General features: G+C 41.8%; 1 protein-coding gene across 8 annotated transcripts in view; it reads right to left on the bottom strand.

The window, feature by feature from the left end:
* SPECC1 (sperm antigen with calponin homology and coiled-coil domains 1) overlaps positions 1–27,421 on the bottom strand; it is a 417,974-nt gene that overhangs the window by 141,187 nt on the left and 249,366 nt on the right. For 6 of the 8 annotated variants that reach the window (XM_056559145.1, XM_056559144.1, XM_056559146.1 and 3 more), the window contains 3 exons: positions 19,560–19,767; positions 10,305–10,378; positions 9,649–9,824 (listed from right to left, as the gene is read on the bottom strand). In XM_056559145.1, coding sequence (XP_056415120.1) covers positions 9,649–9,824; positions 10,305–10,378; positions 19,560–19,767 — 458 coding nt within the window. Of the gene's footprint in view, positions 1–418; positions 1,182–3,043; positions 3,122–9,648; positions 9,825–10,304; positions 10,379–19,559; positions 19,768–27,421 lie in introns of those variants that run through there. The other 2 variants (XM_056559148.1, XM_056559149.1) reach the window with 2 other exon arrangements.

The following is a 27,421-nucleotide window of genomic DNA, read 5'->3' as shown; positions in this document are numbered from 1 at the left end:
GACATCCCTGCACACGGGCCATGAACCAATCCTGACCAGGAGGGAAGCGGGCGCTGAAAGCCTAACTGGAAGCCGCAGCATCTACTTCCATTTGTGTATAACACTAATGAGCATAGGCATGCGCCAAACTAAGTAGTTTTTTTCACAGACTGTGGCAGAATAGGAGAACAGCGTCCAGCCAGTCCAACATGTGACCCTAGGGACCTGACAGGTTACCTCTAAGTACCAAACTAGGCTGTGTTCTTAAAGGGTTAATGCTATGTGAACAGAGCCTATAAAAGCGTAAGGATATCATTGGCTAATGTCTATACCAGTGTTTCCCAACCACTTTGCTTCCAGTTGTTGCAAAACTACAAATCCCAGCATGCCTGGACAGCCGAAGGCTGTCCGGGCATGCTGGGAATTTTAGTTTTGCAACAGCTGGAGGCACCCTGGTTGGGAAACACTGGTCCAAACTCCCCTAAAGTTGTGATTTACACTAATATATCAGAAAATATATTACGGCATGGAAGGCATTATCTAAAGATGGAGAATCTGAAGGCTACAGATGAATTCTAATCACAGGCTAAAATTAGCTTAAAGCATCATAGTTCAAAATACAATAAGACGCAGCATTAACCGAGGCTGATGATAGTTCTACATTCATTCATCTCTTTTCCAGTATAATCGGATTACTCCATAATAAAGAGATATGCTCATTGCTCTCCGTGTCTTACCGCTTGTCTATAGTGCAAATAGGCAGAATGTTTCAGAAGACTTCCTATGACTTCCTTACACTGACATCTAGTGTCCGGAAGTGGTATAACAAAGCGACTGATACAAGTGAACAATACCATATATATAAGCAAAAAAAAAACAAGAAAAAAAAAACTTTAAAGCGTCACGTCAGCAAAATTGTCAATATTGATACGTATAAACAGACTGACAGTGAATAAGATAGCAGCACTGCTGGAAATACAGTGTAACAGAAACATGCAGAACACAATATCTGCTCATGGTTGTCCCTCTCTGCAGTTTACGGTTATCCCTTTAAATACAACAATACTACATAATCAAACAATCGATATATGGCTCTCTGAGATTAGGATGACTGGCTATAGTCCACAGCGGTTAGCGAGCAGCTTCATTCTGGGTCCACGGCTCCTGGTTTGTCCCATTGCTAGCTGGCACAGGCAGCATAACTGCAAAAATAGAGCACAGATGTCATGGGAGGTCATACAAAGAAAGTGGGTTTTAATGTCACGTGATAGGTAATGTTAGGATTCTCTTCTTCTATTATCTATTCTTCTATTAGTATAGATACTATGTATGTGAGGATGTGCATACATTTGCAACAATAAGCAAACAGGTAGCTAGACATGGACAGAAAGCACAAGTGTGTCAGAACGGACAACAAGGGCTTAATGCACATACAACGGGACAAGGATTTATTAGATGTTGTAGTCACAGAAAGTTATATGGGGACGTACAGTGACCTGCACCCCTGGGTGGGGTTAAACTGTTATTCCGGGATTACAATTTTTTTATTTTTAAATGTTGCTGGAAGCTGTTAAAAAAAAAAAAAAAAAAAAGTATCATACTTACCTACCCCAGTCCCCTGCTGGTCTCTGCTCATTCATATTCCTGCATTAAGTAGCTAGCTGAGTGGGCAGGTCCTGCTAACATCACTTGTCTAAGAAGTAGAAACAAGCAGAGACCAGCATGGTAGCAAATGTCACCGGTTCTGGAGCTGCAGGGGACTGGGGTAAGTAAGTATACTTTATTCTTCATTTTTATCAGCCGCTCACAAACATTTAAAAAAGAAAGCTTTGAATCCTATGACATCTCTTTAAATGAAAACACTTTGCATGTTCTCCTTATCGTTGAGTGGTAACATGGTTCCCAACAAATCCTGTTGAGTCATTAAGTCAGGTTTCCATTTTTTTTTTCTTACTACAAGAATAATGTTGCAGAATATACATCTGTTCTTGCCATCAAAAGTAATAAAAAAACAAAATGTAACAGAAGCCTAAAAATAACAGTACTGAACTGAGAATTAAATTACAATCTACGAATTGTAGAAGTTTATAATTTTAACAATGTCCCATTTATTTTTGCATAAGGTTAAATAAGCCCAGATTGTAGCTTATGGCTGGAATGGTGGTTTAAAGGCTACGGACAGTGGTACATTTTTAATTTATTGCATTTTACAAATTCCGTGGTTAGAAATAAAAAAAAGTTTTCCTTCAGCTGGCATAAGTGTTTAGTGCTGCTCAGTCTCAATAAGTCAGCTCTGATGGTTTGGTCCCTGGAATGAACATACAGGCACAAAGCAGCCTGCAATGTATCGGAATACATGCAAGCTGCAGAATTTTTTTTTATATCTCAATACATATCTGTATGATATTTTTTACCACAATATAGTGGCAAAAAGCATTTAAATCTATGCAAATGTGTCCATAGTCTACTCTATACCCTATCCATTTAAAAAGGTTACAGTCATGGCTGTAAATGTTGGCACCCCAGAAATTTTTCAAGGAAATGTCTCACAGAAAAGGATTGCAGTAACACATGTTTTGCTATACACTTGTTTATTCCCTTTATGGAAAATCTGGTTATGTGCAGGAATACATCCCCCCGGACATCCATGCCTGAGCAGTATGTGAAAGCCCTCTGGAAATCAAAATGGCTGCCTTATTCAGAAGCCTGGTCCCCAGTGCAAAATCTGTAACAGAGTCTAACCTACCAAGCACTATTCAGGCCAAAATTTCTAATGTCTTTTTATGTGGGTAGATGGGTCTCACCAGGGCCTAGCAGTAAATGCTTCCTCTTTACCCCCTCAACATACTCCCTGGATGTATCGACTATCAATCAGATGCCTAGAAACTACATGTAAAGAAGAAGCATCCAACCAGAATTAATATGGACATAAGAGACTGACTCACTGATTTTAATATGGACATAAGAGACTCTGCCTCATATTTGTGATTTTATGGCCTGTACCTCTACAGCAGTAATGTCAGAGTGCATGTTTCCCCTTTAGTCCTTTTTCCCGCCATCTTACCTCTGTTTCACATTGCTTGTATCCGGATCTAATTTGCCAGTGTTCAGGAGGTCTCGAACCGGAAGCGCCTTTTTCCCCCTTAACAGCAGAAGGATCACATGAGATAAGACGAGCCAGGGAAGTATGTCCTATACACGAGGCCTATGTTACGGTCAAGGGCGGCATCTAAACCAGGAAGAGTCTACATAGTACACTTGTCCAAAAAGTGACCCTCAAATATACCCCTAATTATTGGAGAGGAATTCCAGGCAGGAACAATCATGCTACCTTTACTTCATTGAGAGATTTCTCTTTGTTCATAGTGAGATCCAAAAATATTTAGCCATAAAATGGGGCCATGTTTAGAAGGTGGAGCCCCAGGGCAGAAATCATAATGAAGAACTCAAAACTCATCCTTATTTCTATGCAGAATTTCATATTGTACGGAACAACATTCTTAGGTCACATTCAGATGTGGTGGATTTCAGGCAGATTTCATAAAAAAAAGTTCAGTACAATACACAAATGCGGATATCAAAACCCTATTCACGTGCAACCATTCTTTCCGATATAGATTTCCAAATATCCAGTATTGCCCATCATGCTGCGGTTTGTATCTGAACCCTTAGGTTTCCTGTAATGTCACAAAAATACAGGTTACATAACAAATTGATCTTCGGGATTCATGTCAGGAACTGTCTGCATGGGCATTTGCTCTTGCTGATGACCGTTCCTGACATGGAAAGAGGTGGCAGCAGAGAGCACTGTGGTCAAACTGGAAAGAACAATACAACTTCCACGGGAGCATACAGCAGCTGATCAGTACTGGAAGGATTAAGATGTTCAAATAAAAGAAATGTTTGTTTTTACTGCTGGAGTACCCATTTATGGTTACAGTCAGTCACTCATGGCTACATTTAATTGCCAGATGGGAGTTACAGGATCTATAGGGGTCTCCACCTATTGGGCATGTGTTAAAGAGGTACTCCGCCCCTAGACATCTTATCCCCTATCCAAAGGATAGAGGATAACATGTCTGATCGAGGGGGTCCCGCCACTGGGGACCCCCGCAATCTCCCTCCTGCACCCAGCGTTCATTTAGAGAGTCGGCTGCAGCGCCGGAGGCTCGTGATGTCACCGACCTTCCGCCCCGCATTGCCAGTCATCCGGCATGGAGCGACGTTCGCTCCATGCACTGGATTTCTAGGGTGCTGCAGCCGTGATTGCGGGGGTCCCCAGTGGTGGATAGGATAGAGGATAAGATGTCTAGGGGCGGAGTACCCCTTTAAATTTCTTTGGATACACAAAAAATCTCAAATGCAAATTTTTGTAATTTGGCATCTGATGATTTATACATAAAACTTGTTCAAAAAATCATATTTATTGTCCAGAGCACTGTGCTACTGCTAAAATATTAGTAAGAATCCAAAGGAAAAATGCAAAATCAAAATGATAAAAATGTAACACATGATGCCAGCTTGGAGCGCTCGCTTAGTCCGGCTTGTTTGCACAGCTAATAGTAGACTTATCTGAGCTTTAGACAATGTTTACTTCAATATATTTGAATAAAGATTTAGGTAATGAAGAAATAATGATTAGAATATTTTTAAAAAACATAAGACTATAACATTAGCGCCAGCTTATTATAGTTCTGTTTATTAAGACTCACGAGGAGACAGGGAAACAAGGCTGTATGCTTTGGAGGAGACAAAACATAACCATGACAAAGACATGGCAGAAGCGGCGTCTCTACTGGGATTACCAGACCATGCACCATGTTTATGTGACCCTGCACCACCTAAATCCTGTTCCCAGGACATCAGCCAGTCTGTCTGCTAAAGAGGAAGAACAATGGGAAGTATGAAATAATGTGCTATACGGAATTAAAATATCATAAATACTATAGTGACCCGGGGCAAAGTTTTGACAATAGCTAGGTAAAACCATAGGCTTTCAAGCTGATATTTGGGAGACCCCTGAATAATGCCCAATGGACCTGCCTGAAAGCAGATGACCATGATGTCTCTATAAATGATACCTAAAGTAAAGAAAACTGGTTAAGTAAATGGGTTACCTCATGCCAACAACTCATTTTCATACACTGTCTTAAAGGGGTCCATATTAATGGCTTATCCTCTGGATATTAGCCAATCAAGAATGCCGAAAATCTTTCCCCCAGCAATCTTATATTTATGGCTTATTCTTGTTCTCCATTGGAACACGTAAGATACGCCTGCTCAGCTCATCATTGGGAGCAGTGGTGACCCAGTGACTAGCTGAGCGGGTTTTTCCTGTGTATCGGAATAGAAACACAGGAAGGTAATGTGGGAATGGCTCCAGCGGGGTTTAGTGGCAAGTGTGTACAGGTTTTTTTTAGGTTATATTGCCATTTGGGCACTTTTAATGGGGTTGTCTCAATATGTAAAGGTATCCCCCCCCCCCCTATCCACAGGATAGATGATAACTATTTGATCACAGTGACTCCACGGACCCCATTGTGATCTTCAGAATGGAGACCTGAGGAACATGTATGCGCCCCGCAGAAAAACCCACGACTATGGGAGTAACACATAAGATTAGAAGACATATAGAAACAAGGAGATAGTTGAAAGTGTTTCTATATACAAGGTAGACGGTTCAAACTTTGCAGACAACGATTATATCCTGGAGCACATGAACAATTATCAGCAAATGTAAGTTGTATTATATGGAAAAAGAAGCACTTAGTAACAGTAATACCCCTAAAAGTGCACGTTTCATCTTCTGTTCAGAGCGGAATGGCTGCCCCCACCTCAGCTTATTCTCTATACAGGTTCCTGGTTGGCTCATAGTTTCCCTGTGCAGTATCGGAGCTGCCAGCAGGAATACACCCTTCGACCTCCAGATAAGCAGGGACCCGAGAGGTTGGACTTTAGTTTTATGCAAGTAAGGATCAACCATAACTTTCTAATATATCTTTTGTTTCAATTCCTCACCATTTTTACAATAGTTTATGTCAATTAATTTAAAAACACTCCTGTTTACACGAGTAGAGAGGAAACCAATCAGATCACTTCTTTCATTTCTGAAAAGGCCTCTGAAAAATGAAAGAAGCGATCTGATTGGTTGTCATGGGGAAACTCTGCAACTTTTCCTCTGCACAGGTTTTGAGAACCCCTCCCCCCCCCGCGTGTCCTGTTCTCGGCGGATACCACAGCATACAGTCTAAGTGCCCCTTTATTCAGGGAATCCCCCCCCCCACACACACACACACACACACACACACACTCTTCCCCCCAACAATCATAACGTGATGACCTATTCTAGCCATATTTCATTACGTTTTAGGATAGGAATTCCCCTTTAAGGACAACATTTAGTTAAACATGGGAGCACAACATTTACATGTATAAACACCAGTAATATTAATACAATATAAATATATTTTTGTATAACAGGAAACAAAACAAGAATGGATTAACAGAAGCGCAGACATAGAGCAGGTAATGTATGTAGTCAGTATAGACAGGAGTGTTATTATCGCCTGCGTCTATTACTAAACCGGTCCCGTTCATGTGCTATAAACATCTCATTTGTCATTCTGCTATGTTATCCATACTAATGTTCTCGTACAATGGACAGTATAGCATAGATACCAGTATCAAAAAACAAATAACCATATCACGTAGGCAAGGAAAAGACACTCACCATACATGGACGTCATTGTAGATATGACAATATATGTGCTAAATCCACCAAATTTTGAAGAACAATGAGGGACATTTATCAATCTTTGCTTATGTATTATTTTTTTTAGTAATTTTTTCCTTACTTTTTTTTTTGCTTATGTGTGACTTATTTATCAACTGCTTTCAGCCTGTTGATAATTTTCTTTCACGTAAGCAATTTTTCCTTGTTTACCTTGGTAGTAGCTTTTTCTGCTCCATGTTTGAGCTGGAGTAAATTTAGTCAATTTTTAACCCTGGTGCGACCCTTGGTTTTTTTTGCGCAGTTGCGACTGTCGCAGTTAATAAATACCTGACTACCCGTAGTCCATTTTAAAATGATTACTACGTAGTTCATTTTTGGAAAACTTGCTGTTCTCGCTTTCCAGTCAAAATGTCGCACGAAAAATCGCGTAGTCACAGTTGCGACAATTTTGCGACAAATATAGTAAAGAAAACCTGACTAAACCAGTTGATAAATGTCCATAAATATGAACTCTCTTATATCCCCCCTACAAGGGTCAACGCTTGCTAGGCAGTACCCAAATCCCAGGGACTATTATCTCCACCTTCTAGATGACAGAATTGCTGGCAGAGTATAATATATATATAATAAATGCACATTTTACATGGCTGCCATACCACGCAGTAGAAAGGGGATTATAAAGCAATTGATTTCATATTACCGGTAAGAAAACCATTCACTCATTGCTGATAGTTTTCAGTATTGCAATTTTAAATAAAATAGATAGGATCATGCAATAAAGTGTTAGACCAGTGGTCTCCAACCTGCGGACCTCCAGATGTTGCAAAACTACAACTCCCAGCATGCCCGGACAGCCGTTGGCTGTCCGGGCATGCTGGGAGTTGTAGTTTTGCAACATCTGGAGGTCCGCAGGTTGGAGACCACTGTGTTAAACCTTGAAAGTGAACCATCCTATCTATAGAGTTATATTACCTTGTGGCTACAGTATGCGCATTCGAAAGCTTGGGTGGTACATAACCAAAGGGAAACTACCACAGGGTCACCCGCACTAACCTAAAAATACAAGTAGATAGAAACTGGGTCACCTGCACGAATGCATCTTAATGGGTGACAAATCGGTGCGGCCATTTAAGAGATGTTCACCTTGGTGGTAACATGGTAGTTTCTTCTTACGTGAAACAGAGGCAGCTACTACTGTATGTGCGAGGTTTTTTTGTCGTCTGCTCCGGACGATAAAGTATTGGTCCAGAGTGGGCGGGGTTAAGAAAGCAGCAGAGTTGCGGTCTGAAAGGGGCGCGATTATCATCCGGAGAGGTTGGGGGAAAGCATTGTGCATAAAGCAGCAGCCTGCCGCCATTACACATTAGGATACTGTGTATTCACCTTGTTGCTAATGTTGCTACTTAAAGGGGTATTCCAGGAAAAAAACTTTTTTATATATATATATATATATATCAACTGGCTCCAGAAAGTTAAACAGATTTGTAAATTACTTCTATTAAAAAATCTTAATCCTTTCAATACTTATAAGCTTCTGAAGTTAAGGTTGTTCTTTTCTGTCTAAGTGCTCTCTGATGACACTTGTCTCGGGAAACACCCAGTTTAGAAGATGTTTGCTATGGGGATTTGCTTCAAAACTGGGCGGTTCCCGAGACACGTGTCATCAGAGAGCACTTAGACAGAAAAGAACAACCTTAACTTCAGAAGCTCATAAGTACTGAAAGGATTAAGATTTTTTAATAGAAGTAATTTACAAATCTGTTTAACTGTCTGAAGCCAGTTGATATATATTTAAAAAAAATAAAGTTTTTTCCTGGATAACCCCCTTTAAGGCTACTTTATGTCAAATTTTTCTCTCCGACCACTGCCGATGAAAATCCCGTCCCCTTCGGACCGCAACTCCCCTCCTTTCTTAAATAATCCTCCAGAGCAGGCAGGATTATCAGCCGCAGCGAAGGGAGAAAGCGCTGCACATACAGTAATAGCTGCCTGTATATTATGTAACTAGAAATTCCCATATTACCAACAAGGTAAATATCTCCTAAACGGCTGCACCAATATTCACCAGGTAAGAAGCGTGACCCTGTTTCTATGTATCTGTGTATTCCAGTTAATGCAGGTGAGCCTATTGTCAGTTTTCCTTTGAAGGGAACCTGTCAGATCCTGGGGCTCATGTACCGGCCGAGGACCAGACAGGTCAGTAGAAGAGAATTCCAACGCAGTTCTCCTGCAGAAAGCTAAACACAAAGTTTAATCGCCACCGGCCGTGACTGGTTATATAGTCACAGCGAGTGGATACAGTCACATGGGCCGTGCCCACTTTAGCCCAACAGGCATAATTGGCAGCTTCTCCCAGCACTCAGGCTGTCAATCATCATCGTCTGGGTGGGAGCTGACTGAATTATGTCACATGACTATATAACCAGTCACAGCCGGCAGATTAAACTTCGTTGTTAGCTCTCTGCAGCATCATCGGGATTGGATGAGAACTGCGTTGGAATGGTGTTCTACTGACCCGTCAGGTCCCTGGGCTATTACGTGAGCCCCAGGACTTGGCAGGTTTCCTTTAAAGGGGATTACTTTTAAACGACTACAGATAACATACTCAACAGTTTTGAACTAACTTTCGTGAAAAGTCCCCATGTACAAGCTCCCCCAATCTGGATGGCAGTCTTCATGGTCAGACCTTCACCAGTCCATTGCTTGTGGATTTGTCATAAAAGTAACTCACCAAAAATACCCTCTAACATAAGCCAGTGGTACCAAACCAAGGTGTCTCCAGCTGTTGCAAAACTATAACTGGCAGCATGCCCCAATAGCCAATGGCTGTCCAGGCATGCTGGGAGTTGTAGTTTTGAAACAACTGGAGGCAGCCTGTTTGGGTAAACACCGACATAAGCAGATTAAACCAAATAGTAAATCACTGGAAGCCTGACCTGCTCCCTCGCATGTCTTCCAGCTCCCGATGAAGATGGGCACTCCTTTCTTCCTCTTCTTGTAACCTCCTTTTCACAGCACGTAGCTCTTGCTGAGCTTCACATTTTATGTCATTTGCCACAACTACTGCTGTCTGCAGGTCCGCTTGGAACCGCTTCCATTCTTCGGAGTCCTCCTACAATGAAATAAACCAAAAAACGATGGCTTTCACGCTATGCACTACTGACATTCCAACACAAGGGGGCAGCACAACATATAATTTTAATCTTCACCATAATGAAAATATGACAAAACTTTAATGTGTGCTTTTAAAAAAATATATTCATTTCATACATCTGTTTCCTTAGTACAGCATTCCCTAGACTGCGGCAAAACTACAACTTCCAGCATGCCCGGACAGTCTGACAGAGAATTATAGAAGCTGTAATTTTGCAATAGCTGGCGAACCACAGATCACTGCTAAAGCAATGGTATATGGAGGTGTGTTAAAAAGACTGGCACATTACAAACATACAAATCTTGTAATATTTATTTACTTTACTTTACAAGGTATTACATGATTCTGCAACATTCTATGATTTTTAAATCAATGACAATGAAAAAAGTCAAAATGACTGACAATATTCAAATCATTTTATATCAAAGCAGCTTTTACCTTCATTTGTTTGTTGAGGAGCTTCAGTTGTCTTTCCAGATCTTGTTTGTGTTCCTCCAGTTTATCCACTTTATCTAAAAGCAGAAAACCAGTTTCAATACCAGTGTGTTACTAGACAAATAGAATGATGCAATTCAACACATAAGACACTAGATGGTGCTGTTTCACCACAGCACCATCTAGAAAACTACAATTCCAAGCATGTCCAGACAGCTTGCAGTTTTGTAAACCTGATATGACAATCACTTTCTATGTGTGGATGCTAAATAACATCTGATAAGGTTTCCTGTATGGCTTAGGGTGCACACCACATTTTTACTGTACGGGTGCCGGATCCGGCTGGAGGGGAAAACAGTGCGCTCCCGTACCCCAGCTGGATCGGCGCTAAAATCCATTGACTTTAATGAACAGACCAGAGTCACCATTTTACTCCAGTCGGATCATTTTTGACCCGTATCCGGTTTTCTGACCGGACATAAAAATGTAGTATACAGAATTTCAAACAATAACAATAGGATGATAATTAATATATATATATATATATATATATATATATATATATATATATATATTTATTTAGAGAGTTGAAATACATAGCACAGACACAAGTATAGTGAAAGTGACAGAGCAAATGACAGACTGATATGGAGGGAGAGAGGACCCTGCCCTGAAGGGCTTATAATCTACAATACTTTTTTTCCATTATATGATATAAAGACAAGATTTTTTTAGTCAAGATACCATATAAAAAAAAATAATAAAAAAAAGGGTTATTACTTTGCTTTCTTTTAGAAGAAAAATGTTTAATACGTGCCAAAAAGAAAAAAAAAAGTCTCCTTCAAAATGGAAAAAAAAAGCCCTATTGGAGGTCACATAGTGCTAGGCTCTACTTTCTCCACCTAGACATTGGGATTAGAGTGATGGGGAGGTACAAGGGGCAGAAACTACTCCCTAGGGTCAAGTGCATACACCTTCCCTAGCCTAAATACTATATTCTTTTGTGCCAGACCTCATTCCTTGTAATGGGACTCAGGTGTACAAGTGTCCGATTCCCTCCTAGAAGTGAATATTTAAAAGTTATAAATAAATTGTACAGCTAGAATGAAAGGAATCACAACCATATTAAACAAAACCATCCAGCGGGCTCTATCTTCACGGAGATTTTTTTAAGGAATCTCTCATCATAGTGTGATGTCCCAGTACGGGATATAGTCCCATATAGTATTTAGGCCCTGTCAGGTTGAGTCCCTCTGTGTCCTAGGGGCTCTCCTGCAGTGTCTCCCCCATAGTAAGATATATTATGTATAAAGGACCTTTAAGTTAGTCACATGATGTGTTTGTTACCCAGAGAACACCAGCTAACCAGGTGACCTGCAGCTTGACCTATAGGCTTTTGGCTCAGCCCCCCACTCCCTTAATAAGAGGGGCAGCCATTACAATCTCTCTTCTACCACACTTCCTATGGAGGGCACAGTAAAGACCAGACATCTCAGAGCTAGTGTCCCTCACATCTTCAGGCCTCAAGCCCCCTACAGCCACATGCCAGTAAGTCAAGTCCTCTATGTCTGCTGTCACTACCTACAGTCAAGACAAGTCTATTATAGTCAGCGTGGCTGTCCTAAAGTCTGTCAAAGTCACTACAAGTCCCAGCAAGCTGCGAGGTCCTTCTGTGTTACTGGCCACCTCTCTGGGATCCTGGCATAGCTGTAAAGACTACTTCCATCTCTCTACCTCAGTAAAGCTACCGTTAACCCCTAACCTGGTCTTGGACTATTATTGCCCCGCCTAACCTTGGGATAGCGGTACTACCGTTTAAGTGGTTACCATGAAAACCAGGCCCTGGCGTCACGAACATTTAGGGGTTAATAACATCTGCCCGTGGGCTACAACATCTGCCCCATACACCTCACCTTCACACCGAGACCCCACAATAGCAAAACTAAACCTCAGTCTTCCCAATTTCTCTGTAGTCCCTGTTCACACATCAGAGGTGATTGTTAGGTCTCTTTCCCTTCTATGGAAACAACCATTTTTCTATTATGAATATTATTGGTCACTATTGGAGTTTGGATTGTTTTCTTGTCATTACGTTATACTCTGTTCCAATGAGTTGCTCACGTTTTTCACAATTTCTGTCATTTCACATGCTACCCCCATGAGGCACGGCTTATGAATAATGTATAAGTGGAACTTTATGGTCAGAGTAAGAAGAAATACAGAACAAGAAATCTGATAAATACAAACATGTGTCTCTCTGTTAACACGGCTGCGTGCAAGCGTAAAAAATCATACCGGCATCATTTTTCAAGAGCTTTGATGCTACAGAATCAAAAAGTCAGTGGATTTTCTTTCTTTCAAAAATCTCCATGGAGTTTTACATAAAGGAAAAAAGTCATTTATTTAATGTACAGCCTCCTATGTGGTTTCTTTTAGTTAAAAGAAAAAAAAAAGTAGAGACTACATACTAATGTTCATATCTTATCATGGGCTGCCATGCCAAGTAATATATTTTTCTATGATCATCTGATAATCCAGCACCTGCATGGTCCCAATAACGTGGGATTAAAGGAATCAGCTATATCAGGATTCGGCTGTTTTGGATAGAATATTTTGGTTATAAAATAATGGGGTATACTATTATCCCATTGTATGGTGGCACCTACTGTATAAAAAGATTCCCTTTTTTCACAATTGAAGACTGTTTGTTTCATTTTTATAGTATTTGACCTAAATGTGGTTCATGCTGTTCCGCTTTCTGGACCAGCGTTTTCTATATATTCTTGATAGTCACAGTTCTACAGTACCATTAAATCACTGTGTACAGTGGTCCCTCAAAATACATTCCAAACGGACCATCGTTTGTTGAAACCATCGTATGTTGAGGGATCCGTTCAATGTAAAGTATAGGCCAGTGGTCTACAACCTGCGGACCTCCAGATGTTGCAAAACTACAACACCCAGCATGCCCGGACAGCCGTTGGCTGTCCGGGCATGCTGGGTGTTGTAGTTTTGCAACATCTGGAGGTCCGCAGGTTGTAGACCACTGTTAGAGGAAGTTGTACTCACCTGTCCTCGCCGCTCCGGACCGTCACCGCTTGCACCGCTACCCGGGATGTCGCTGTCCATCGCGGTCGCCGCGTCCCCGGGGTGTCCCCGACGCTTTGGCAAGGCCTCTGCTTCCCTGGCATCCTTGATCTCCGTCGCCGCCATCACGTTGTTACGCACGCCGCTCCTATTGAATGAGGGGACGGCGTGCGCGCGACGTGATGACGTCCATGGAGAGCGCTGACGATGCAGGGGATCGCGAAGAGGACGCACCGGAGCCCCGAGGACAGGTAAGAGACATCACCGGAGCTCACGGGGCACCATAAACGGCTCTCCGGTGACAGCTGAAGCAGTCAGCGCTGCCGGATAGCCGTTCATGCGATGGCCCCGACATAAAAAAGCATCATATGTTGATGCTGCCTCTGAGAGGCCATCGCATGTTGAAATTATCGTATGTCGGGGCCATCGTATGTCGAGGGGTCACTGTACCCTCTTCTCTACCTTTGGATTTGTTGGAGATCGCCCCCTCCGTCATGCAGCAAATAGCTGACCTCCCATCTCTGTTGCCATATTATCTAATCACAACCAGCTTCCTGCCTGGAAAAGACAAAGCCAGCAGGATTATTGTGTTCAGTAACTTCTCATGTATAGCCTTGAATTGGGGGACGGGAGAGGACAAAGCAAAGGAGACAAAGAAGACAATACCGCCGAAGATCTGAGGACAATATGAACACTAACAGGCAGCTATTCAAGAGGGTCATACTTAAAAGTGAATATTTACAAAACCATCTTATCTGGTGAATAACAGGGTAATGTCCCACAACGGGTAGTAGTCCATGGTGGTGGATGAACGCTTATGTCTTTATATCAAAGTCTTTATTCTATGTTTGTGATTAATTGTATTTTGCCTAGTAAAAGCAAGATAGCACAAGGGTTCACAGCACTGCACATGTGATGCAGTAGTGTTGCTCACGAATATTCGCAATGCAAATTTTATTCGCGAATATAGCACTATATATTTGCAATTACGAATATTCAGGTTTTTTTTTCACAGTACACATCACAGTGATCATCCCTCTCTGCTTCCAGCTTGTGTGGTGTAAAGAAGGCTCTAATACTACTGTGTGAGACCGCCGGGCGAATTTTCGTATATGTGAATATCTGCATATGCGAATTTCCGCATATACGAAAATTAGCATATGTAAATTTTCTCACATGCTAATTTTTTATATGGTAATTTTCGCATATGCGAATTTTCGTGTATGTGAACATAAATCGCGAATATTACAATTATTCGAATTTAGCGAATATATGAGGAATATTCATCCATATATTCGCGAAATATCTCAAATTCAAATATGGCCTATGCCGCTCAACACTATGATGCAGACCTTTCATTAGAGTTAGGTCCCTTTTAAAGGCCAAAATCACATGAAGGGTATAGGTCAGGGAAGTCCATATAAGAAGCAACACTGGGTGTATGGACAGCTCTCTCCCTTGTGTTTCCAGCACCAGTGCACCGGCTAGCCGGCAGGGTCCCCGGACCGGATCAACGGTATAACAAAGGAATGTCCAGCGCCAAGTGCGGTAGGTACTTTATTGTGGGATCAGCGAATACCAAATTGCATCAGGCCGGAGCTGACGCGTTTCGGACCGTTACAGGTCCTTAGTCATGGCAAGGTCTTTATAAGACCCTGCTCACCTGTCCCTAGCTATACACTAGGTGAGAGAGAGAGAAAAGAACACAACCTGAGAGAGACAGAGTTCTTCACCTAGACCTTCCTTTGCTGATAGGATGACCATTGTCCACTACATTCAAAATGGAGCCTTCAGGTGAAGTATCAAAGGACCTAAAAGCACACAGAGAAAACCAAGTGTCACTCTCCTAAAGGTCCTGGTCCCTTCAGAAGCACCAATTATCGAGTCTGAGGATCCTCATCTGGACACGCCGGCTGGAACTTGTCTCAGCACCATTAACATTTTTGATAGGGGATTCTGAGCAGAAGTTTATGTCTTGTCCCGGTACTGTATTTCATACTGTACCTTGTGTTCAGACTGTTCCTGTTTTACCTCTGCATAAAATCTGCAGTAAAGTTTTCTGAATCTCCGGTTGTGGAAAATCATTTATTCCTCCCTATCGTTCTTGCGACAGGTGGCGATAGGACAAGTATATATTAAGGAGCCCTCACCCTGGCGTCACGACAGTTAAGGGTTAAACCAGCACCCTTTCATCACTGCACAGCTACACCCCATATACCCTATACCCCCACAAGCTTACCACATTTACAACTACCTCAGTTACACCCCTAGGAAGACCCTGCTATAGTGAGTACCTTAGGATTGTGCTAGAGAGCCCACAAGTCACGTAAGTCTTAGTCACATCTCTATAGTCAGGCTATACTCTGATCAGATATCCATTCATGTCCTGGGATAGACCCGACCGCTGAATCCAAAGTCAATCCATATTCCAAGCTAAACACTGACACGCTGCAAAGAACACCTCTCTCTGTACACTTGGAAACCCTTACAGCGCTTATAGCCTGGGACTTTGTGGAACAAACTGTTACTAAAGATTACTAAAAATGTGTTGCACCTTCTCCTTATTTCCCTCTGTCTGGGTAACTGCACGCACCACAAGACTATGGCATTCTACCATTGTACTAACACACAGCTAGGGTCGCCACCTTTCTGGCGAAAAAATACCGGCCATGCTAATTTGCATAATTAATTATATATGCGTGACATCACAGGATACACATATGCGGGGGGATTTTTTTCTTATTCTGACCCGTATAATTTTTTTTTATTTCTTCTTATATGGGGCCTGTATGAGGGCTAATTTTTTTTTGCACCCCAGTCTGTAGGTTTTAACAGAACCATTTTTGTTTTGATGTGACTTTATGATCGCCAATTTTTTTATTAAATTCAGGAGTTGCAGTTAGTTACTAACTACAACTCCCAGCATGCCCTGATACAGCCTGTGGCTCAGCAGATGCCCCAATGAAAACTACAACTCCCAGCGTGTTGAACTATATAGTAGTATATAGTATAGGTCAGTGTTTGCCAACCAGGGGTGCCTCCAGCTGTTGCAAAACTACAACTCCCAGCATGCCCGGACAGCGCAGGCTGAGAGTTGTAGCTTTGCAACAGCTGGAGGCGCACTGGTTGGGAAAATTTGGTATGGTATATGATGCAACATTCTGGGAGTTCGAGGATTGGTTGGATAAATAACGGCCATTGCATTACCGGTATTTTAAATATAAAAAAACATCAGGGTGGCCAAAATACCAGCTGTGTCAGTAAAATACTGATCAGGTGGCAACCCTACGCACAGCCCTCCATTGCCAATGCTGTGCACACCTAGGGCTGGTTTACATGGGACTGCCACATCACTTGCAGCACCAATGACAAATTAGGAGCACTACTAGTCTCACCATACAACCCCCCTGGGTCACCATAACAGCTCAGACCTGTCATTCAAGTGTCTCCTTCTGTTCAAGTTCCAGCAAATTTCTTAAATGCCAGAATTAATATTTTCAGAATGTTGTCACTGACACCAGCATACAACAAAGAAGATCAACAGGTTCTAAAAGCATCAATACTGATATAACCGCTGATAACCTGTGCACTGTATGAAAGCAACATGAATCTGCTCAAAGACATATCTACCATTAATAAGGAAACTACGTCTCATCGATACTTTAGAACATTATTTTTTAGGGTTGCGTTCTGCTATTTTGCCAAGATATATGTATATATAAAAAAAAAAAAACAATATGAAATGGGAAAATGATGGACTATGTAAACTGACAAAATATTTTTCCGTAAAAGCGAAAGAAGGGTGTTGCTTGAGGCACAGATTAGTCCTTGCCTCATGGATGGTACATCCCTGAATTGTATCTAAACTGTTGGTGAACTATCGGGTCTGACATTACAATGTATGGTACCTTCTGTGGCACACCCACTTTTATATATTGCCATACAAAGTAAATAACATCATAAAGTGCTTAAAGTGTACCTGTCCTTAAAAAATACACATAATGGTATTATCTACATTATACAAAAAGTTTTTGTTAATATACATTGGTTAAAAAATTTGTATATTTTTGGGTGAAAAAAAATGCTGTCCCTACAACTATTGTCTGTGGGTCTTTGTGAGGAATCCAAGCAGAGCTCTGTGCAGGCTCCCGCCTTGTCAATCATCCTGTGTGAGCCAGGGGCGTGTTATAGAGCCTCACTGCACAGAGCCCCATTTGTCCTCAATGCACAGAGCCCCGCTTGTCCTCAGTGTACAGAGCCCCGCTTGTCATCAGTGTACAGAGCCCTGCTTGTCCTCAGTGTACAGAGCCCCGCTTGTCATCAGTGTACAGAGCCCTGCTTGTCCTCAGTGTACAGAGCCCCGCTTGTCCTCAGTGTACAGAGCCCCGCTTGTCCACTCTCACTTCCTGTATTTGGGCTCCTCACAGAGACAAATATATACACATTTTTTAACCAATGTATTTTAATAATATACATGTTATTTTCTACATTATATAAAAAGTTTTTGATAACAACAGGTACACTTTAAATAATACCTACATGCGGTGACCAAATAACAGTTCCATACCCAAAGTAATTATTGTCTCACTACAGCTGGCCACACACTCCGGTGGAAAAACTATTTTTTTTCTTTTTTAAATTAATGGGTGCCAGAAAGTTAAACATATTTGTAAATTACTTCTATTAAAAAATCTTAATACTTCCAGTACTTATTAGCTGCTGAATGCTACAGAGGAAATTCCTTTATTTTTTCGAACATTAATGACATCACGACCACAGTGCTCTCTGCTGACATCTCTGTCCATTTTAGCAACCGTGCATAGCAGATGTATGCTAAGGGCAGCATGGTGGCTTAGTAGTTAGCACTGCTGCCTTACAGTGCTGGGGACTTGGGTTCAAATCCCACTAAGGACAACAATAAATAAAGACTTATTATTATTTTTATTATGATAATGTCAGCAGAGAGCAGTGTGTTCGTGATGTCAACAGAGAGCATTCCAAAAAGAAAAGAATTTCCTCTGTAGTATTCAGCAGCTAATAAATACAGGAAGATTTAATACAGGATTAAGATTTTTTTAATAGAAGTAATTTACAAATATGTTTAACTTTCTGGCACCAGTTGATTTAAAAAAGAAAAAAAAAATTGTTTTTCCACTGGAGTACCCCTTTAAGGTCAACCATATCCAAAGATTTGGTGGGATTGGTCAACCCTCTAGGCATCTAAGAAACTCACAAATCTCAGAAACATAAGCTCCTTCCAGAATTTTTCAATGATTTCCCCCCTTCTACCAATATAGAAAATATGCACACACTGCCGAACCAAGTGATCATGTGTGTGGGAGGATTAGGAGAGGTAGCTGTATGTCATAGATGTTCAGCTGTTAGCTATTAAAACGTATAGTCAGCTTAAGACTCTGATCACACAGTCATCATGGTTTCCATTGTGATGGAAGCCTTGATGACTGTGCCAGATCCATCAAACACAATTCACTTATAAGGAGGTCCGATTTTAGGGGGAAAAATAACACTAAAATCCTGGATTCAAAAAAAAGTTTACCAAGCCCTGGTGTTAACCCAGCCTAATATTGCTATATATTTAGTATTAAAGGGGTATTCCAGGCAAAAACTTTTTTTTATATATATCAACTGGCTCCAGAAAGTTAAACAGATTTGTAAATTACTTCTATTAAAAAATCTTAATCCTTCCAATAGTTATTAGCTTCTGAAGTTTTCTGTCTAACTGCTCAATGATTATGTCACGTCCCGGGAGCTGTGCATGATGGGAAAATATCCCCATAGGAGCTGCACAGCTCCTGGGACGTGAGTCATCAGAGAGCAGTTGCTGAGCACATACCCCGTTTCTCTACACTGATGACTAGCCCCACTACGGGGCGGTGTGAGCGGTGATGGTGACAGCGCATGGCAGCGGCAGCAGTGGAGCAGTGAAATGACGAGCCGGAGCGGCGGGGACATGTAAGTATCATTCAGCGAGGCACGTGGGGCACATTAAACATCATTTTTTTTTTTTTTTTTTTTTATCACTATTGGCTGGATTTTGCCTTTAAATATGGGCTGTAATAGACACAGTTGAATGTACAGTATAGACTAGTGCCCCATCTCAATATTCAGCCTTTGATGCATTCATAAGTTTCCTACAGAATCTATACTTACTCTCCAGATCACTGATTATTTGGTTGTTATGTAGTTTAACAGCACGATGTTGTTCCACTTGGTCCTCCAGTTCAAAAATGGTGTCCTTCATGTCTTTTACCTCAGACTCAATCTCAGAGCTCTTCTCCAGTAGCTTCACGTTCATAGATTTCAGCTGCTCTTCCCTCTGGTCACCAAGCTCCTTCAGGTCATGGCATTCAGTTTCCACCTGTAGAAATATTTATAGCCATTAAAATATCACCAGTCTCCTTAATCTTACAATAGCATTGGGATTATCCATCCATATGTGAGAACCTAAGTACCATGTGGACATTGGTCCCATTGTCAGTTATTGAGATTAAAGCAGAAAAATAGGGCAAGAATAAGGATCTGAGCGACTCTGATAAATACCAAATTCTGATGACTAGAGGACTGGATTAAGATGGACCATGCAGCAAAGTAGTAAGGTAGCCTGGTATGAGGAGTCACGTTTTCTCTTACATTATGTGGATGACTGGGTCCATGGATGTCCCTTATCTGGGGAAGAAATGGCATTAGGACAACCTATATGAATACGGCAAGCCAGCAGAAGCGGTGTGGTGCTCTGGGCAACTTTCTACTGGAAAACCTTGGATCCTGGCATTCATGGAAATATATTCCGTTGATATGTACCACCTACCTAAACATTGTACAGCCCATGTATGCCATGGGAGTGGTATTTTCTAATAGCAGTGGCCTACTTCAATGCCACACTTCAAAAAAAAAAGTCCAGGAGTGGTTTAAGGTACATGAAATAAAAAAAAATAAAAAAAATATTGAACTGACCTCCAAATTCCCCAGATTTCAATCCAACAGAGCATCTGTGGGATGATCTGGAAAAACAGGTCAGAGATGTTTTGGCAGCATGTGGGGGGTTCTACACAAAATTAGGGAATGGAGTAATGGTATGGCCGATCGGTGAACTACACACAGGAGCCTTTATGTGAAATCATTCCAGTTAAATAATATTTTGAGTAATCTAATAGTAAAATTTAATATTTACTTGTGAGACAACCATTCATCTATAATTTTAAGTAAAATGTCATCAAAGATCTAGCACACTCATAAATACAATAAGAAGTAGGGCTGGGCGGTATGGCCAAATATGTGTATTGCGGTATTTTTGTAACTTATGGCGGTTCTACGGTATATAACGGTATTCCCACCCCAAAATTAATTATTAGCCCAGCGCTGCACTGTCCCCATTGGGGTAAATACTCACGTCACCCGCAAGCGCTGCCCTCCTCGTCCTCCTGTTTGTTGCGTCCGCCGGCGCTGACACTCCATACTGTATCCCTATGCCCGGGCTGCAAAAGGTAAACAAAAATAAACTTTAAAGCACGTTCCTACGTCGGCCTTACGCTCTTCCTGGGGACGTGAACGTCGGACAGCCGTCAGCCTATCACCGGCCGCAGCGATGTTCTGCCTCGGCCGGTGATAGGCTGAGCCCACTGTCATGTAAGAAACCGGATTCTTACATGACAGTGCACTCAACCTATCACCGGCCGAGGCGGAACATCGCTGCGGCCGGTGATAGGCTGACGGCTTTCCAACGTTCCATTCCCTAGGAACCTGGTCCGGACCGACGGGGAAGGTGAGTTAAAGTTTATTTTGTTTACCTTTTGCAGCCTGGGCATAGGGATACAGTATAGAGCAGTGGTCTTCAACCTGCGGACCTCCAGATGTTGCAAAACTACAACTCCCAGCATGCCCGGACAACTGTTGGTTGTCCGGACATGCTGGGAGTTGTAGTTTTGCAACATCTGGAGATGAAGACCACTGGTATAGAGTGTCAGCGCCGGCGGCCGCAACAAACAGGAGGATGAGGAGGGCAGCGCTTGAGAGTTATATGTGAGTAGTACCAGCTGCGCTGGGCTGATAATTAATTGGAGGGTGGGGGCAGAACAGCGCTCGTGGGTCACATATGATTAGTTTCCCGATGTGGGGACAGCGCAGCGCTGGGCTGATAATTCATTTCTGAGGGGGAGGGGCCAAACCGGTATTGCGGTATGGGTTAAAATTCATATCGTGCAGCACAAATTTTTCGGTATTTGGTATGAACCGGTATACCGCCCAGCCCTAAAAAGAAGTCCCTTTATAGATGAAAACAAATTTAGTTGTACAAACGAATGGCAGCACTTCATTTTTACTTTAGGTATCAGGGACATTTGCTCGTGCTCACTGTGCTCGTGTAAATGTCCAGTATGGGTACAGATACCAGTATCGGTTTCGGGACATCCCTAAATGTAACCCAGTGCTTGTGCAGGGTAATGTTATGTGCTTATGAAGTGACTTTACTTTTTAAGTTGATAATTTCTACTAAGTGAACTGTAATAATGTGTCTAAATATGGACGTACCCTTTAAATACTTCACACCTATGATGTGTCCTGAGGACACATAGCTGCACCACTACTTAGTAATGATTTCACGGCCTGCCCTGCAGCATTTGTCTAGGAATGCCGCTCCCTGACTTGTTAGGTTCATCTGTTCAGTCAGGACCCGGCTGATCATGGAATCATTCCCGATTTCATAAGTCACTAAGGGTGAGCGAACAGAGGAACAGGATGAGCACTCACTGTGTGTGAGGATTAACAATACCACAGGGTACAAACATTTACCACATCAATAAAGGCGTGTCCATTAGCACATATGGAACCGAATCAAATATTCAGAGCCCTGGGGCTAGTCTATTACATCATCCACCATGATATATTCATCACAATACCATCATCAGGAAACCAGCGCTAAACCGTACACATGCTTCTAACATAAAGGAAATATTGGACACATCTGATAGCATACAAACAGCAGTCTCATCAATGACTCATTCTCCTTTTTAGAAGCTCCAATTTATTTATTGGGATCGGTTTTATATTTAACTCTATAATAGACATCGCCTGTTATAAAGGATTATGCCAGTAGTATATAACAATCTCCTCTTCCATTATATGTGTAAGATCATCTAGGATAGTGGCAGAGGTGGCTCTAGACTTTTTGAGACCTTAGGCAAAACTCGATGGTGAGGCCCTTAATAATTGCATCACACAATGACTACACATTACCATATATCAGAATATAGATACAGCGATCGGTACTACCTTATTCAGCCTAGCAATGGCACATAGGAAGGTGAGGGCAGATATATGCAATCCTCTAGAGTGGTTTACTGCAAGCGGTGCACCAGTCACCAATCTTCGGTGCTCTAACCCCTTCCCAGACAGCTTAAACCAATAAACAAGTGGAGCAATGGAAAAGAAGAAATAAGGGGAGCACTCACGAAGACCCGGTCTCAGTTGCGGTGCAAGGTATTCTTTATTCAGGTGCAGGTAAAACCAAGCTGGACGCCAGGAACGCCGGTGTTACAGGTAAGCTTTCACGCCACTGACTGGGCGCTTCTTTTTAGCTTGGTTTTAACAGCACCTGAATAAAGAATACCTTGCACCGCAACTGAGACCGGGTCTTCGTGAGTGCTCCCCTTATTTCATCTTTTCTATTGCTCCACATGTACATTACCATAGTGACTGAATAAGACCACTGTACACAGACAGTAGTGACCCGGACTCTACACAGGCTTTGCAGACTATATAAATGAGTACATACATGTTACATCTTCTCTAATTGGAGTCCTTCACTTTCCTTTTTCTTCTCCATTCTGTTCAGACCATTGTGACAATTTCTTCCAGCCAGAACTTGTCTCCACAAAACTATAACCCCCTTAGTGTCCCACACAGTAAAGAGGGTAGATTAATGGGGGGGGGGGGGGGCTCTTCCCCAACCCACTTGATAGATAGATCCTTTCACATTGCTTCCCCATTACACAGGTGCCCGAGTCAGTAAGGGCCACCTGTAGGTAGTTATTCTCTGTAGATAGCTGCCCCTGTAGGAAGTAGCAGCTTCCTATAAGTAGGGGTTACTCCCTGTAGGTAGGTACCCCTGTAAATAGTTGCCCCCTGTATATATTTGCATTTTCCTGTATATGGTTGCAGCCCCCACATAAATTAGCAGCCCCCCTTTAGGCAGTAGCAGTAGCGGGTAGGAGAAGTTGTAGTAACTCCTTTTAAGTAGTTATATCAGCCCACTTCAATGACTCAGGTAGTTACTACTAACTTTAGGTGCTAATAGATGTCACTCATGCACCGGAGAACAGACCATAGTGCAGAGCAAGAGACGCTCAGGCCTCTTGTGGTTTAACTGCATATCGCAGGTGGCCACAAAGTGATTCACAGAACAGGGAGCCAATTGATCTTCGCTCTGTCAATCAGTCGAGCAACGCAATTAACTATATGCTCTTCTGTAAGAATGAGCCCCGGCACTGCAGAGTGGCTATGTGTACAATGTACGCATCACCTCTCACTTAAGGGGCAAGTTAGATGGCCGCCAGGCCCCCACAAGCACGAGGCCTTAGGCGACCGCCTAAGTTGCCTAATGGGAGAGCCGCCTCTGGATAGTGGTCTCAAACTGTGGGCCTCCAGATGTTGCAAAACTTCAACTCCCAGCATGCCTGGACAGCCGTTGACTGTCCGGGCATGCTGGGAATTGAAGTTTTGCAACATCTGGAGGGTCACAGTTTGAGACCACTGATCTATGAGGATTAGTGATTGGAGTGCAACAATTGCTTTGAGAGATATGTATGTATCAAGTTGTGGCCAAAAGATTTTAATCAAATTTTGACCAGATTGCTATGAAGAATGACCAGGTGAATTGCATTTCTTAGGAAAATTTACATAAATAAAATTTTAAAAAAATACATTGACATGGAATATTTGCTCTGCCACAAAATGTCCCTCGAACATCATTTCGGTGATCTACTCATTAGCTCAGGAGAAAACATTAATGAGGACAAGGCGGCTGAGAGGACTTTGTCATGAGAATTGAATTATAAGAGCAAATTAAATGCTTTAAAAGAGGGATGGTGCTTTAAATAATTGTCCTATTTTATAAAAGGGGTTGTCCGTAGAGCAGAAAACATCCTACCTGTTCCGATCCCCAGTGTTCCATTTCTGCTTACTGATCGTCTCGGAAGTATGCTGTTCCCAGATGGTAGGGGAAGGGTGCTTGTCCATGCCCACATGTGATATCCAATAGATGCATGATGTTGTTGCAACATTGGTAACATTATGCATCTAATGGACATCACATGTGGGCATGGTTTCTCCCACGCATGATGATGAGAAAAAGCCCCTGCCCACTCCCACTTGAGACAACCAGGGAGCAAAAGTGGTAGGACAGGTAGGACCTTTTTTTGCTCCCCAGACAACCCCTTTAACCATGATTACCTCCAAGAAAAGAAGTGCAGTCATCACTGATTTGCATCAAAAAGGCTTTACAGGCAAGGACATTGCTGCTTGTATGATTGCCCCTAAATCCACAATTTTTCCAGTTCATCAACTATATATCCTCACCATATCTGCGTACAGGAACGTCTCGGGGCTGGTGAGGAAAAAGATTTTACCATATATAATGCTTTGCTATGCATTATATATGGTAAAATCTGATGGCAGGTTCCCCTTAAAAGGAGATTTAGTTGCCATGAAGAGGGCTTCAGTGCACCCAAGGAAGTCCAGCAAGTGCAAGGACTACTTCTAAAGAGGATTCTGTTTAACACCAATGCAGAGCTTGCTCAGGAATGACAGCAGGCAGATGTTGGTATCTGCTCACACAGTAAGGCAAAGACTTTTGGAGGCTGGTCTGGTGTCAAAAGAGCTGCAAAGAAGCAGCTTTTTTTTCCCAAGAAACAGAGACTGAAATTGAGCTGAACCTAGAGGGTTTAGACTGCAGGAACTGGGGTAAAGTTATTTTCTCTGATGAAGCCTTCTTTAGATTGTTTGGGACATCTAGAAGAATGACTGTCTGGAGAATAGAGCACTTCTATGAGTTCTATGTCATGCAAACAGTAAAGCATCCTGAGGCCATTCATGTGTCATTAATAAATAATGGTATCTAAACATACCCAAGGAGCAACTTCTCCTAATGATCCAGGAGCAGTTTGGTCATGAGCAATGTTTTTAAAGTGATAAATAAGTGGCTTGATGAATAGAGAATTTATCGGAAAAGGCTTGCAGATGTGCATCCACATGGTGCAGAAACAAAGCCATTTAGATGTATAGGACACATTCTTAGTTGATGGAATTTCAGCAAAGAAATTTGTTTATGGCTTTATCCTCCATGTATTTCTCTGATGGAAACAAATTTTCCGTCAAACTACATGCTGTGGTCGTTATTAGCAACTGCATGTAAGGGGTTAACAGACTGGGATCAGAGTTATGTGTATGCAAGCACTAGAACAGTTATGGCTTAAAAGCTAGGTCCATCTTTGACCCTATTTAGTTCATTGTTTCAGTGTATCGAAAATAAAATATAAAAGCAGCGTTGCATGTGGTCTACATTAAAAACTACGGTACATAAAAAAGTCCTTTTTTTCCACTGCTCCTAAGCGGACCTATGTGTCTCTATGGTTACAGACTACAAACAAACATTAAAAGGTCCATTAAAAGACTAACACATGTGCTTCATTAAACAACTATCGGCACATTATTGTAAAATAAAATGGACTTTTTCAGTAATCCCAAATCCCCTCTGGACTCCAGATCGCACCCCTGCTGTTTCCTAATGAATGCCTTCAAAGATTGCTTGTTTTACCCTAGAAATGCATCCCTTTCATGTTCACAATGTTCTAATAGAATCTTCTAATACAATCAACATGCATAAAATAACAAAAACACATTTTAAAGAACAACAAACACAGTGTATATGACTCTAAAGTGTAAAGTCCAATTTAACAGCTAACAAAAGTCAACGTAAAAGTAAAATGGAAATATTTTTTTTCCTTTTTTATTTCTAAGTAAAAACAAACAGCAGGATTCCATTAAATCTCAATATTGAATAATTTGGCCATTTCCCACAAGACTTGGCAACATCAGGCAAATGATTCTACTGTATTCCACTCACCTCATAAACTTCATGCACATCTGGAATCCCCTGACCTTTTCACATCAGGGGGTGCCGCTTGGCATTGATATACAAGTCAACCAGATCCAGCTGCCCACCACTTCCTTCTCATCCCTATCCTTAACACACAGTGACCCCATCCCTCCGGGACACGGAATAAAACACAGATCATAGCAATCCCTCACACATTGATTTTTTTCTAGAGTTAGAACCTTATTCCAAACACCTGGACCACTAAAAAAAATAACCACAAATCCAAAGAGAACATTCAGCAATATTGTGGCTTTTACTCCACACAATACGTTTTATCACTACAAGTTAGATGCCTCCAAAAAAGGTTCCCGATTTTTGGTAAGGCTGGGTTCACACCACGTTTTTCAAATACGGTTACCGTATACAGTTTTCCACTAAAAAAACGTATGGCAAAAAACGTATGCAATCATATGACTCCAAATTAAAACGTATAAGGTTTTTCCCCGTATACGATTCCAAAACGTACGTACGGTTCTATCTGTTTTTGCCAACGGTTTTGCTATTTTGTTGGAATTAGTTTTCCAGCAATTTAATAAAGTTACTATTGTTCTATTGAAATTCCAAAGGATGTGGGAGTGGGATGTCTGGGATGAATTCTAGAAAGATCTGCGCATGTGTCAACTCCAAAAACGGATTAGAAAAACAGTGTGCAACCGTATTCTGAAATTCTGTGTACGGTTCTCATAGACAACAATGTTACATAGTTACATAGTTACATAGTTAGTACGGTCGAAAAAAGACATATGTCCATCAAGTTCAACCAGGGAATTAAGGGGTAGGGGTAGGGGTTAAAAGAACCGCATACGGTTTTCCAACCGTAGGCAAAAACGTGGTCGACAGCATTTTTGCCTACGGTTGAAAA

The sequence above is a fragment of the Hyla sarda genome, chromosome 2 (genome assembly GCF_029499605.1).
Source record: "Hyla sarda isolate aHylSar1 chromosome 2, aHylSar1.hap1, whole genome shotgun sequence".
Classification (NCBI taxonomy): domain Eukaryota; kingdom Metazoa; phylum Chordata; class Amphibia; order Anura; family Hylidae; genus Hyla; species Hyla sarda.
The sequence above is the reverse complement of the archived record's forward strand: the minus strand, read 5'-3'. Positions and strand labels throughout refer to the sequence as shown.